The sequence below is a fragment of the Centroberyx affinis genome, unplaced genomic scaffold, assembly GCF_046629955.1.
Source record: "Centroberyx affinis isolate AG114_WGS23_722 - 3 ecotype Tasmania unplaced genomic scaffold, CSIRO-AGI_Caff_v1 ptg001694l_1, whole genome shotgun sequence".
NCBI classification, from domain to species: Eukaryota; Metazoa; Chordata; class Actinopteri; order Beryciformes; family Berycidae; genus Centroberyx; species Centroberyx affinis.
In genome coordinates, this window is record NW_027280110.1 from 3302 (window position 1) to 15573 (window position 12272).

General features: G+C 40.7%; 1 protein-coding gene across 1 annotated transcript in view; it reads right to left on the bottom strand.

The window, feature by feature from the left end:
* Window positions 1-4028: 4028 nt before the first annotated feature.
* LOC139651638 (protein FAM13B-like) overlaps window positions 4029-12272 on the bottom strand; it is a gene marked incomplete at its 3' end in the record, with an annotated part of 33459 nt that continues 25215 nt past the window's right edge. The window contains exons 4-6 of the mRNA XM_071528641.1: window positions 6572-6784; window positions 4948-5125; window positions 4029-4173 (exon numbers count right to left, since the gene is read on the bottom strand). Coding sequence (XP_071384742.1) covers window positions 4029-4173; window positions 4948-5125; window positions 6572-6784 — 536 coding nt within the window. The remainder of the gene's footprint in view (window positions 4174-4947; window positions 5126-6571; window positions 6785-12272) is intronic.

Below are 12272 nucleotides of genomic sequence, written 5' to 3' on the forward strand. Positions count from 1 at the left end.
TCTCTACCTCTCACTATGTCTTTATCTTTCTTTCTGTAGCTTATTTGAGTCATCCCAGCTGAACGCACCACTCCACTGCTTTTAAACAATACTCTTTTGGGGCTGTTACCTGGCTTACCTCTGAGCAGTCTGCCGTGTGAGAGACAGAGAGACTGTGTGTGTGTGTGTGTGTGTGTGTGTGTGTGTGTGTGTGTGTGCGTCTGCGTATGTGTGAGATAATCCCCTCCATGAGGGTCTGTTCCCCTGTGTAAAGGCTGGAGGTGTCAGTTCCACAGTTACATCATCATGACCCCTCTCTCTCTCTCTCTCTCTCTCTCGCTCTCTCTCATCCCTCACTCTCTCCCCCTCCTATCCTTTCTTTCTCCCAATCTTTGTCTTTCTCCCTCTCTTCCCTTCGTTCTTTGCCAACTCTCTCCCTCCTTCTGGCTTGCTATCTCTCCCTCTACCTCTCTCCAACCCCCCACTTTCTCGTCCTCTCTCTTATGTAAGACACATGGATCAGTGCACAGATATTTTTTTCTTATTCAGAGATCTTTCTGTTTGCTCTTTCTTCTTTCTCTCTCTCTCTCTCTTTCTCCTTGTAATGTTATATTCTCTCTCCTCTGACTGCCCAGCCACAGAAAAAGGAATCAAAGGGAGGCAGAAGGACAGAGGAAGAAAAGGAGAGTTGCATGAAAGGAATTTGTAATGCAGCTCATTGTTGTACTGTGCTCGATTTCAATTCAATTACCTTTCTTCTACAAAGCAAAGCTCTTGTAGGAGAGGTGAGGGAAGTGGAAGATGGATACTATATTGGGGAAAACAAGCACAGATCCTGTACAGACCCACAGCACGTGTGTTCAGTTCAATTCAATTCACTGCACTGAAGCATTACGACACGATATCGGTTAAATAATTCCACTAACGTCACTTAAATACCAAAGGTAATAACGTTACCTAACGTTAAAGTTTATAGGGCAACGGAAGACGTGGATGTATGTAAATTAACAGCAGAGAGTGGGGCTCAGTGTGGGAGCAATGCTCGGCTAGCGTGCCATGTTTACCGGTTAAATTACCTATTCCACGTTCATCGGTTAAATTACCTATTCCTGCAACGTCACATACCACAGGTAATAATACCACAGGTTACCTACTGTTAAGGTTTGCAGGACAGCAGAAGATGTGGATGTCTGTAAATTGACGGCGAAGAGTGTGGTTCAAAGTGGGATTCAATCTGGCATTATCAGTATGAGACTCAATGTGGCATTCAGCCCATCGGCGAGAGGCCATCTCTTAGTCAAAAATGCCCCCTAGAGGCCATCTCATGAAGCGACATCTCACTAAGCGTTACCTGACTGACTGACTGACTGACCTGAATTTGCCTTGTGATGCCCTCGGCTGCATCATGGGAAAAATCTGAATATTAAAATATTATGTGTGAATTACAAAGACTCAAGATCACAAGGCAAGCAAGATTGGAGACACGTTTCCAGCAATAGCACAGTTAAGTCAATTAAGAAAAAAACACTAATAGATACAGATGAAGTAATAACAAAATTAAGTAATGAAATGAAATCAACAGCTGAGAGAGTTATTGAAGAGAAAAATGGTTTCTCTCACTCCTGCCGAGACTTTCACAATGACTGTCTGCAGCCTTTCACTTCATCCTTTAAACGTTATGTTTCATAATGTTCTGCCCTGCTTTATTGGACAATGTACATCGGAAAGTGACAGGGAAGATAGGAGAAAGGGGATGTGCGACATTGACATTAAGTACTTTCAGAATAGTTCTTGTGGCTTCTATGGGTTGTATGTTTCTATGGGTTAATTCACTGGGTTCAGGCCATTGTAAAGTTAAATGTTACCTAAGCCACTCTTGGTACTGTCGATGTAATGGTGTGGCCATATCTCTCAGCAACAGCCTTACTTAGTCTGCCAGTCTTGTTCTGTATGTTCTATGTAGGTGTAGGTCAATGTATAGCAAAACACAGCAAACTGCTGCACTGGACCAATTAACATTACCCTTGAGACAAATGTTTGATAAAAGCTCATTAAACTGGCTTTTGATTAAGTAGTACTTACTGGTTTTGTATGATATTGATTTTCTTCACATTGAACAAACAACTCAAGGGGGCAAAGTCCGCACTCAAAAAGAAGATGTTACGTTTCTTCTTAAAAATATTCAATTTGAGGAAGCGCTTTCTCTCCAGTAATACAATGTAGAGCAATAGCCGGAGGCATTTAACAGCACAGACTACAGCTGAATTGCAAGTTAACTCACTTCCTAGTTCTGCCTGAGATCTTGTCAACCTTAATATTTCCCTCGGCCTGGCTGGAATCACTGTGGTTTTCAGTCTGGTAGATGTTTATGTTCCTAGGCAGGAGATCTAGTCATGAACCACTTCAATGCACCCAAGCCCTCCAAGATTTACAAACCAGTATTACTGGAGTCCAACAATTTAATTTGGCCCGCAAAAGGTTTGGCTACAAGTCCAGACTGAAAGAAGCCTTTCTGACCAGCTTGAAAACCATTGTGTGGTAAACAGTGTGGTAATTCTTGTAATCTCTTTTCATAGTCTGAGGGTTTATTAAACCAACTGCTCATAGTGCCAAGACTCAAAACAAAATGAATGAATTATAACTTTTAAACCCCAATCCAAGGTTCTTTTGAGCATATCAAGCATGGGTACATAAAAGTCTCAAAATTGGGAAGTTAGTCACATATTTTTGAGATTCTTCACTCATCTACAAATTCACAGATGGTAATAAGCTCTTTTAGAACAAATTGGCCAACTTTATGCCAGTCTTTTCAGATGCAAACAAATCTTCAAAAAGCTTCAGAGCATTTCAGAATCATATACTATCAGTACAAAACTCTTTCAATTAGCTTGGGAACCGAAAAGTAGCAGTTCCATGTTTCAACAGTCAGCAGCGGGACATTATTTCAATTTACACTGAGGTGAAGGATCGGGTCTTTCACTGGTAAACCTCTTATTACGGCCTATTACGGTCCATTTCCTCATTGGTGCGGAAGGAGTTTTAAGCTGCTTCAAATCAGGCGTGAGTTACCTAAGTATTGCTAACAGTTTAGTGGTGTGCTATAGTTTCAGCTTTTACGTTTAAAAAAAGGACTTACTTAAGCATTACGTCTAGTTAGATAAGGGGATGGAGACAATATGAAAAGAACAGGGGGGGTACATGACCTAACATAGCATGCCGTTTTATCCAAAGTGCCTTACAGTACCATGAGCGCATATGTTTTCTCTATGGATGGAGCCATAGGGAATTTAACCCCCTAACCCTGTCAGAGTTGGTGCCACACTCTGCTGTCTGAGCTCCACAAAAGAGGAAGACAAAAGGAGGCATCGGTTGTTTGTTAATGAGAGGAAAAAGACCAAAAAAGAGGAAGAGGAAGAGGATTTTGATGCACTTTGGAATGAAACTTCTCAGCTCTCAGGTCAGGAATGTTGTTAGTGAATTCATGTATTCATAACTGTATTTTTTTGTATTATGTAAGCAGCCTTCAAATAGTTTGTGTATTTTGTTTTGTTATTTAATGTATTGTTTTCTTTACTGATATTTTTTGTGTTGTTGTTTTGTACTTTCTTGGTTGGTGAGTGGTTTGTATTTGTGTCTTGTGTGTTGATATATCATCACTTTCCAGGCATTTATTTTACTCACAGTAGTTCTCTAGACTACGGTTATGTGGGGGAAAAAAACAAAGAATAACTACAGAGTCCCAATTGGGGTGGTCGGGGTGGGCAAAAAAAAATAAAACAAACTTCACTGATCCCTTAAGGGGAACCATTACAGCGGCAGAGAACAGAGGTGTAGGCTGGAGAAAGTCAGAAAGGTAAAGATTTACCTTAATAAAGGAAAAAAATAAAGACTGAGCATCGCTATGATGCCAATAAAATATTTTGTCATGATAGCTAAAACAAAATTCACACTATGATCACTATTCACATACTCCTGTGTAAGAGCATATGCATAAAATGTGCAAATATGCTATATTGATAAAGGAGAGGAGATGGAGGGGGGGGGGCTACCTGCTCATTGATGGAGCTGTAGTCGTTGGTGGTGGAGACGTCGTCGTCCTCCGAGTCAAACAGGCCTTCCTGGTTGTCCAACAGCTCTGCCAGCACCCTGCTCACAGACTCCTGGTCCCGGAGGTCCTCCCCTTCTGTTGATAGACTGGAGATGGAAGAGGAGGGGTGTTGGCTGTGCAGTTTCCCACAGGATGTTAACAAATTAAAGTGGCTGATGAAACTCACATCTGTGTGTGCCTGTGTGTGTCTTTGCATGTGTTCCTCCATGTGTGTGTCTGTGGGTGTGTGTGTGTGTGTGTGTGTGTCCGCGTGTACACAAATGCATTCGTGCAAGTGGACTCCTCCCTTATCAGTACGAAGGAAGAGGAGCATGATCATACTGATGGTTATCAATCAGTGGCTACATCACTCAGGGTGTGTTATGAACTGTGGTGTCACGTGAATCGTCTGCAAAACCAATTTCTCCCTGTGAGACAATTACATTTTCTACAGCTACTACTGCTGCACCTACCACTACCACACCAACTACAGATATTACTAAAAAAAAACACACAAACATGTGATGATGTGGGTCAGTTTGCACTAGATAATTTCCTTCTGAAAGTAGGTGTACAGACATATAATATAATACATATAATTCTAGTTTGGACAGTGGCAGGATAATTACATACTAGTCTTGTAGATCCCCCCCACCCTCTCTTCCTCTACTCTCAGAATGAAGGATCCCAAGAAGCAGGATGACTTGTCCAGATCCAGGAAAATAGTAAGTGAATATCCTTCAAGTGGATAAAAACATGTGCTTGATTACCCTTTTCTCACAATGTCTGTGCTTCTGTCAGACCCATTATTTTGCAAGATACTGTGATTGTGATCATTAGTCACAATTGTGCATCCCCAGGCAGGGTGTGCTGCATCTTACTGGAAGATGTCTGGTCCGAAGACGGCGGCCAACGCCCCGATGTTCCAGCTCTCCTGCTGAAGCGAAGCCACGCTGGCCAGGAAGCGGCACAGGAAGCGCAGCAGGCCGTAGTTCAGCTGGGGAAGCTGCTGCAGCAGGTACTTCATGTTCCTACACAGCTCCTCTTCGTTACTGTAATCTGGAGATATTTAGGAGTAGACTACAGGTTATGGGGAAGTATCATTATTACAATTATAAATCATCATCAACATAGGTACACTTGATACTTCATGTTCCGAAAAAAGCTCCTTTTTTTTTTTTTTTACTGTAATCTGAAAATATTTAAAATTAGACTATACTGTGATTACAGTTATTATCATTATCACAATACTCATCATCCTTAACACAGATAAATGTGATACAGCTCCTCTTCATTACTGTAATCTGGAGAAGAGTGTATTGGTTTTGGTTACAAATGATTACGATCATTGTAACCACCATTAGCATCGCTACACTTCATAAACTACATGTTATATTTGATGTTCCTACAAAGTTCCTCTTCATTACTGTATTTGGAGATATTTTGGAGTAGACTATGGGTTATTATTCGAGGTGAATACCATCACCATCATCTGTATATTCAATACAAGTACAAGTCCTGCATGTTCCTACATGGTTACACCTTGAATTTCTTATCCGGAGAAGCACGCAGACACAGATTAGATAATGTACGATCCTCTGGGAGAGGTGAAATGAGGTGAAACAGGAGACGGCAGGAAGGAGGAAAACGTGCTAGAGAGACAATGCTTTACGTAGCTTCGTACAGCCCCATTATAAACAAGAAGACATCAGTTTATACATGGGCTATGACTCCATGACACAGGGAGTCCCCACCAATTCCCCCCACTGCTAATCTGGATGGCAGCGGCAGGACCAACCACCATGATGACAAGGAGATTAGTCTATATTATCTGTGGGAGAAATAGAGGCGAGCGAGGACAGGGCGAAGAGGAGAAACAGAAACAGAGCAGTGGAGGAAGTGGGAGAATTCCCCTTTAAAACCACAGGGTTTCTACACACTGTCCATTAAAAAACGCTGTATCATTTCCACACCTTAATATGTTGACTGAACAGTTTTTTTTCCCATATTTACCAGATAGCTTTTTTTCATACTTTCATAACTTTTTATTTTGTGTAAGTCGCATGATCAAATCTATCTTCCATAATTTTCTATCCTTTGCATATAGTTCTGAATTTGAAAAAATGTTTTGAATATACTAATTTAGAAGAGGATGGTTCTGAATGACAAGGGAACAATACTGACACAACCTCTGTGTTTGAGAAGAAGTAAGCGAAAGAATAGGAAGAGAAGAAGAAGACAGAATGAAGAAATAGAAGAAGAGAATGATTGAGGCCATTCGGGTTCTTGTAAGGTACAGCTACCACGAAACAAGGATGAAAGAACAAAAAAAAAAAGATGACATCCTTCCCCCCAACATGGCCAAATTCCTGCATGACCTACCCTCCAGACAGAGCAAGAAAACTGAAAACATGAAAAGAAAAGAGAGAAAATGAAAAAAAAAAAAACGATAAATACAGAAAGGCATGAAGAAAGAGGAAAAGCGGACAAGTGCGTGTCACACACCTTGGTGCAGCTGAAGTATGTGTCCCTGTATCGCCGTGGGGATGACGGGTTCAGGGAGCTCCTGCAGGAAGAGACGAAGCAAACTGACGGCCGAGGCCAAGTCCGCTTCCTTCTCTAGCTCCACCTCCTCGCCGCTGTCGTAGCGCTGCCGCAGCCAATCCACCCGCTCTGCGTTGCCATTGACCAGGAAGAGCCCCTCCAGGTCCAGATGACCTGAGAGGATAAATAAAAAACAACACACATGCCAGCATGCACAGACACACACACACACACACACACACACACACACACACACACACACACACACACACACACACATACAGAACAGAGATCAATAACAGCCCAAAAAATGTTTGATATTTTCTGAACAGGGTAAGTTTATCAAGCTAGAATCCTCAGTTTCTACCACCGTTTTCAACAGACTGTTCAAGGTAGTCAAAAATTATAAAAGCAATGGCCAGAAACAAGTTAAGTGTGATTATGGGACCAATTTGTTTATTTGGAATGACTCTTAGTACACTGGGAGTGTTGATGATTCCCCTCTGTGAGACAATAGTCCTGTTTCAAGAGTTTCTTGCCTGCAATTTAACCTCGAAACCACTCCGCAAGTGTAACAGATCTGTCATGGAAGGGAATTGCTACCCTTTTAATTAACTTAACAAGCCACATTGGTCGCACATGACGGAAGGTAAAGCATCCCAGAAGCGGCACTGCATCGTCATGTTACGCCATGGCCCAGTTGTTTTGGGCTGGTGGTGGTATGTTGCTGAACTGTAGTCTAGGCACTAATGTCAATTAAATTGAAACTGGATGAAAAGGGGAAATGTTTGCCTTTGTTTTATTCGTATAATTTGTGTGCAACATTAAGACTTTTTTATCAATGGCTATTGCCAAACAGTACAATAGATAGTATCTTTAGATAAGTTAAGAGCAGTGTATTTAGCCTATCATCAGTATTTTTCCCTTAAATTAGTTAAGTAAGTGATTTTGAGCTAGTAAATACATTTATCAAAATGTAAATGACTATAGGTTTAAAACATGACACTAGTTATAATGCATTTACTTACTCATCAATGCGATTCTGACAGATTTTGATGCTTATGCATCCCTGGCGAAACACAAACTAAACAAAAATGTTTGCAGTGTGGTTTTTGGAGTATAACCAGTCATTAATGAATCAAACAAATGGAATTTGTTAAAATGTTCTTGCATTGAACTGAGAGCCTTCTCCCAAGCATGACTCACCAGGATGTAACCTTATCACAGTAGCCTGTTTAATGAGCCATCCGTACTGGTGCTGTGAGGTTGTCAGTTTTGACACATTCTGTGGTTTGGTCTTGTATTGCACAGGCCAAGGCTTGAAATTAATAGGAGCCAAAAGCTGGTAAATGTTGGCTATTGGGTAAGTGGTACGTCTGGTAGGTATATCAGTTCTATTTGCAAGTGGCAGGTATCCAACCTGTGTAATGTGTGCAGTGCAATCAGTCTTTTCTAGTAGAAAAACTGTTCAGCAATTTCAGTGGCTGGAGAAACTCAGAAGTCACATGCCATGCTGGACGACATGTCTGAAAGACTTCTATGTGTGTGTGCATGTGGACTCCTCCTTTATCAGTATGAAAGAGGAGAGGAGTATGACTGTACTGATAGTTATCATTCCCAACTGTGACGACAACACTCAGTGTGTGATGAAAAGGAGAAACCGATTGCATCGGTCAGCTGCAGTTGGGGCTGGGATCAGTTCAGCATGCCGTTACATCTTCAAAATGTTCACCTTTTTTACATAATGTCCTATCTGTTCATCTTGTGCAGTGTCACGGTAGTGTTATGAACTGTGGTGTCACATGAATATGCTGCAAAACTGATTTCTCCCTGTGGGAAAATCAAGTTTCCTTCAGCTACTGCTACACCTAGAATGACAACACCTACTACTGGTAATAAATTGAGCTGATATGAGCGACTTTGCTCTAATTTCCTATTGAAAGCAGGTGTATAGCCATATAATTCTACAATTTTGACAGTGGCAGTATAATTACATAATTAAACCCTTATAACCTCTCTTCCTCTACTCTCAGATTAAAGAATCCCAAGGATAAAGAAGCAGGATGACCAGTCCAGATCTGGGCAAAATAACAACTGAATAAAAAATATGTGCTTGATTACAGTTAGCACACAATTTCTGTTCTTCAAACCTGTCAAGCCTTCATGTAACCCTGACTGGCAGGAAGAGGTTCAAACACCAGAAACCATTTAGCTAGCTTTGTCCCAATTTTGTCTCAGCCTGCAAACGCCAATGGTTTACCTTCCTGCTCCTTCTGCCACAGCCCTGACATCTCAGACAGGTGCTCTTAACCCTCCAAACACAATCTACCATGGCAGTCTTGTCATTGTGAAAATCATATAAATAATTTCATCTGTTTGAGATGCCAGGCTGTGGCACTTCAAACCTAAGAAATCGAGGGCTTGGAGCCAAAGGGGTGTAAGTGCGATTTTGGGTGAATATGAGTATTATATATCAATTGAAAGGTCTCAGTGAGATCTTTTCAGTGCCAAAAGGACACAACTGAAATCATGACCCATAAGTTTTAATTAAACAAAAACTGAAAGCCGTTAGAGTAAAAGTAGGGTTTTGTTTGGTGCCAAAAGGGTGTAACTGCACTTACGCCCTTTTGACACCAAGCAAAACTCCACTTTTGACACTGAACAAGCATTGTGGGTAGAGGAGTCTAACAGCACTTAGGTCAACTCAAAATGCATGCTGACATAAGTAATGCTAGCATGGCAGCATGATCACATCATTTTTAGTATCCTATTCATATCCTAATAAATATTCTCGGTCAATATTAGATGAATGTAAATATGTTAATATTCCCATGAAATACTTAGGCCTATAGATTCAAAATGTTATTTTATAATGTTAGGAGTGTGAACTGGTCAAGATGAGCTCTGATAGTAAGACTGCTGGTAGCTGAAATTCTCCCTCAGTGTTATGAGGAGTTTTACAGGTCTTTGAATGTGTCCCAGGACACATCAATAAGTTTTGTGTCCTGGGACACATACAAAATTGTATTGTACTAGCAAACGAAAAAAAAAGTAGTAGTTTAGAATCAAAATTAGTTTCTTGTGTCTATAGAGGTGTATTAAAAAGGTTTATTAAAAGTTTTTAACAAAAAAAAATGTATCAATCAATTTGATATGTTCCATGTAGCCTACAATTTTAAAGGCCTTGGTTGCTGTGCATTACTTCAAGATAAAGATATTCATTCTGATCTTGTTTTATATTTCAGTGTTGACTGAAGTGTAATTGCTAGATTTGTATTAAAATGAATGTGTTTTACAATTGTTTACTTACATACGCCCATATTCTGCATGGCTGTATTGGGACAATGTTTGTGCCAAAAAGGCGTATTTCACTTTCATTTTGCCATTTTTAAAAAAAGTTAACAAATATAATTCAACTTAAACTGTATTGCAGTATTGTTTTTATAGTAATGTTCAATCAGATAACACAAAAAGTTAAAATATTGTGCTTAGTATGTGGTAACGGCAGCTGATCCAAGTTTGATCAAAATTTGTTTTGGCTCTCCTGTAAAATCTACTATAACACACTTACGCCCCTTTGGCTCCAAGCCCTCGAAATGCTTCTATCCTACTATTTAGGTAGGTTTTGCCTCATGTTTTCAATACCCTGCTCTTTCTGACAACCCTGGCATCGCACACAAATTAAATCGGAGAGATTAAGGTCTTTTCATTGGTTGACTAACTTCTGGACTGGGTGCACCATTCTAATTAATATGCCAGCAGAGGCCCAGGGGGATTAAGTGACTTATTACATAACCTCATATGGTCGGGCAGCCCCCAAGTCACACAAACTGCCAACTCGCCTCACTGGTCACTTGAGGTGCCTTGAGGTGAAGCTTCATTCCAACAAGAGAAAAAAAATCTCCACTGACTTGGCAGGTTTTACAAGAAAATGTCTTTCCCTTGTGCCCGCAAGTGCTAACTGCACAACAGATGCTTCAGAGATGAAATGAGAAATGTCAGCTCCTCTATTGTTTAACCTATCACTGTAGTCATGACAGAAACTAATGCCTCAATATTTGTTGATGTTTCATGACCCTAGAGCCCATGAAACCGATTCAACCCCCTTGTATTATTTAAAAAACGTATGGCTGTTAATCTGAAAGTAAGGCTGGTTTTCTGAATTCCCACTCCCCACTTAATTTTTGGGAGATGTGAGGTTTTAATATTTACACAACATTACAAAGGGACATCTCACACACATACCAGTGTACTATCGACGTCCAATGTTAGCTTCAGATAAACACTCAAAGAAAACCAGACTGCTAACTCACTTGGTAAATCTGAAAATTCATTATATACTGATCTTATAGTTACTTTCCATGAGTCAATTATTAATTAAATCCATTCAATTACTTGAATTGAAGAAAAGGAGTGGCTCTACTTTGTAACATGTTATATTGTCCCTGCATTAACCTGATGAAGACAACAGCAGTCACAATGCATTAGTTTTAATCTCGCCATGTCCTAAGAAAGGCTTTTTAGATTTTGCATTAAAAGCAGAGTGCTTTGGACCTTCCTCTTTAGTGGCCACTCCTTTTCTTCAGCTGAGGTTGATCTCACCTGATTTTTCCACCTGCAGACATTAATTCTATAAATAACACCCAGGCAGGGCTTCAGTTTCCCTACATTTTCCATTCAATTACTTTTCAGCATTTCCTTTAGCCGACCTGCGCAGTGGGCAGGGTTGGCACTTTTAGAGCAGTCTAACTGGTTTTACTGCGACAAACACTGCAAACAGATTCTAAAAATGGATCTTTACATATTGTGCAATTTTACAAAACATGTTGCACAGACCATGAATCATGTCAGACTTAAACCAGTGACAAATCAGAGTGAGTGAACCTATACGTGTATCTGTTTGTCTTGCCCCTGGTTCTACATAACACCACTAGCGTTTATCCATTTACCAGCCAAATACCGGTAAATTCTGGCTGCGGCTGCTAAGTTTATCTGCTCTACCAGTCACTCACAACCATCACTTGGAGTTTCTTTTACATTCTAAAGGTAAAATTTGGTTGGTAAAATACTGAAAGTGGCTGTGGTGTCTCCACTTTTTAAGCTGCTATCCACTCATCCTTCCTTCTGTGAGTAAGGAACTGCTTCAGAAGGCTGGACTGCCAACCCGCTCTTAAAAAGAAGATGATCAGCGCTCGCGCTCTGAGAGGCTTGAAGAGAAATGTTCCAGGCTGGCATGGGAAAGGCTCCGCGCCAGGGCTTTGGCAGGTTCCTCTCTGCGCAGTTCCGCTCTTCTGTTTTCAGAAGTTGAGCTGAAGTTGACAGAACTATTATGTAACGAAGGAGGAAGCGGACCGTGGAACCGTCTGGCGGTGCATTCAGAGTTCATCTTATCACGAAAACTGCATCTCCACTAACGACATATTTTGGTTTATCGTGGTGCGAGAGCAGTCACGGCAGGTCAACACCAGGGCGTGTTCGGGAGAGCAAAACGTTACACAATGCAGTCAGATATAATTGAGCACTTAGACATATATACTTAGAAATGATAAGTGGTCTACAAATAGTGGAATTTAAAATATAACTGTAAGGTGCAATGCCAGTTGGTTGTTTAAAAAAGCATGTAACGGATACTGGAAAAAAATGTGACTACTTATTTTGGCTG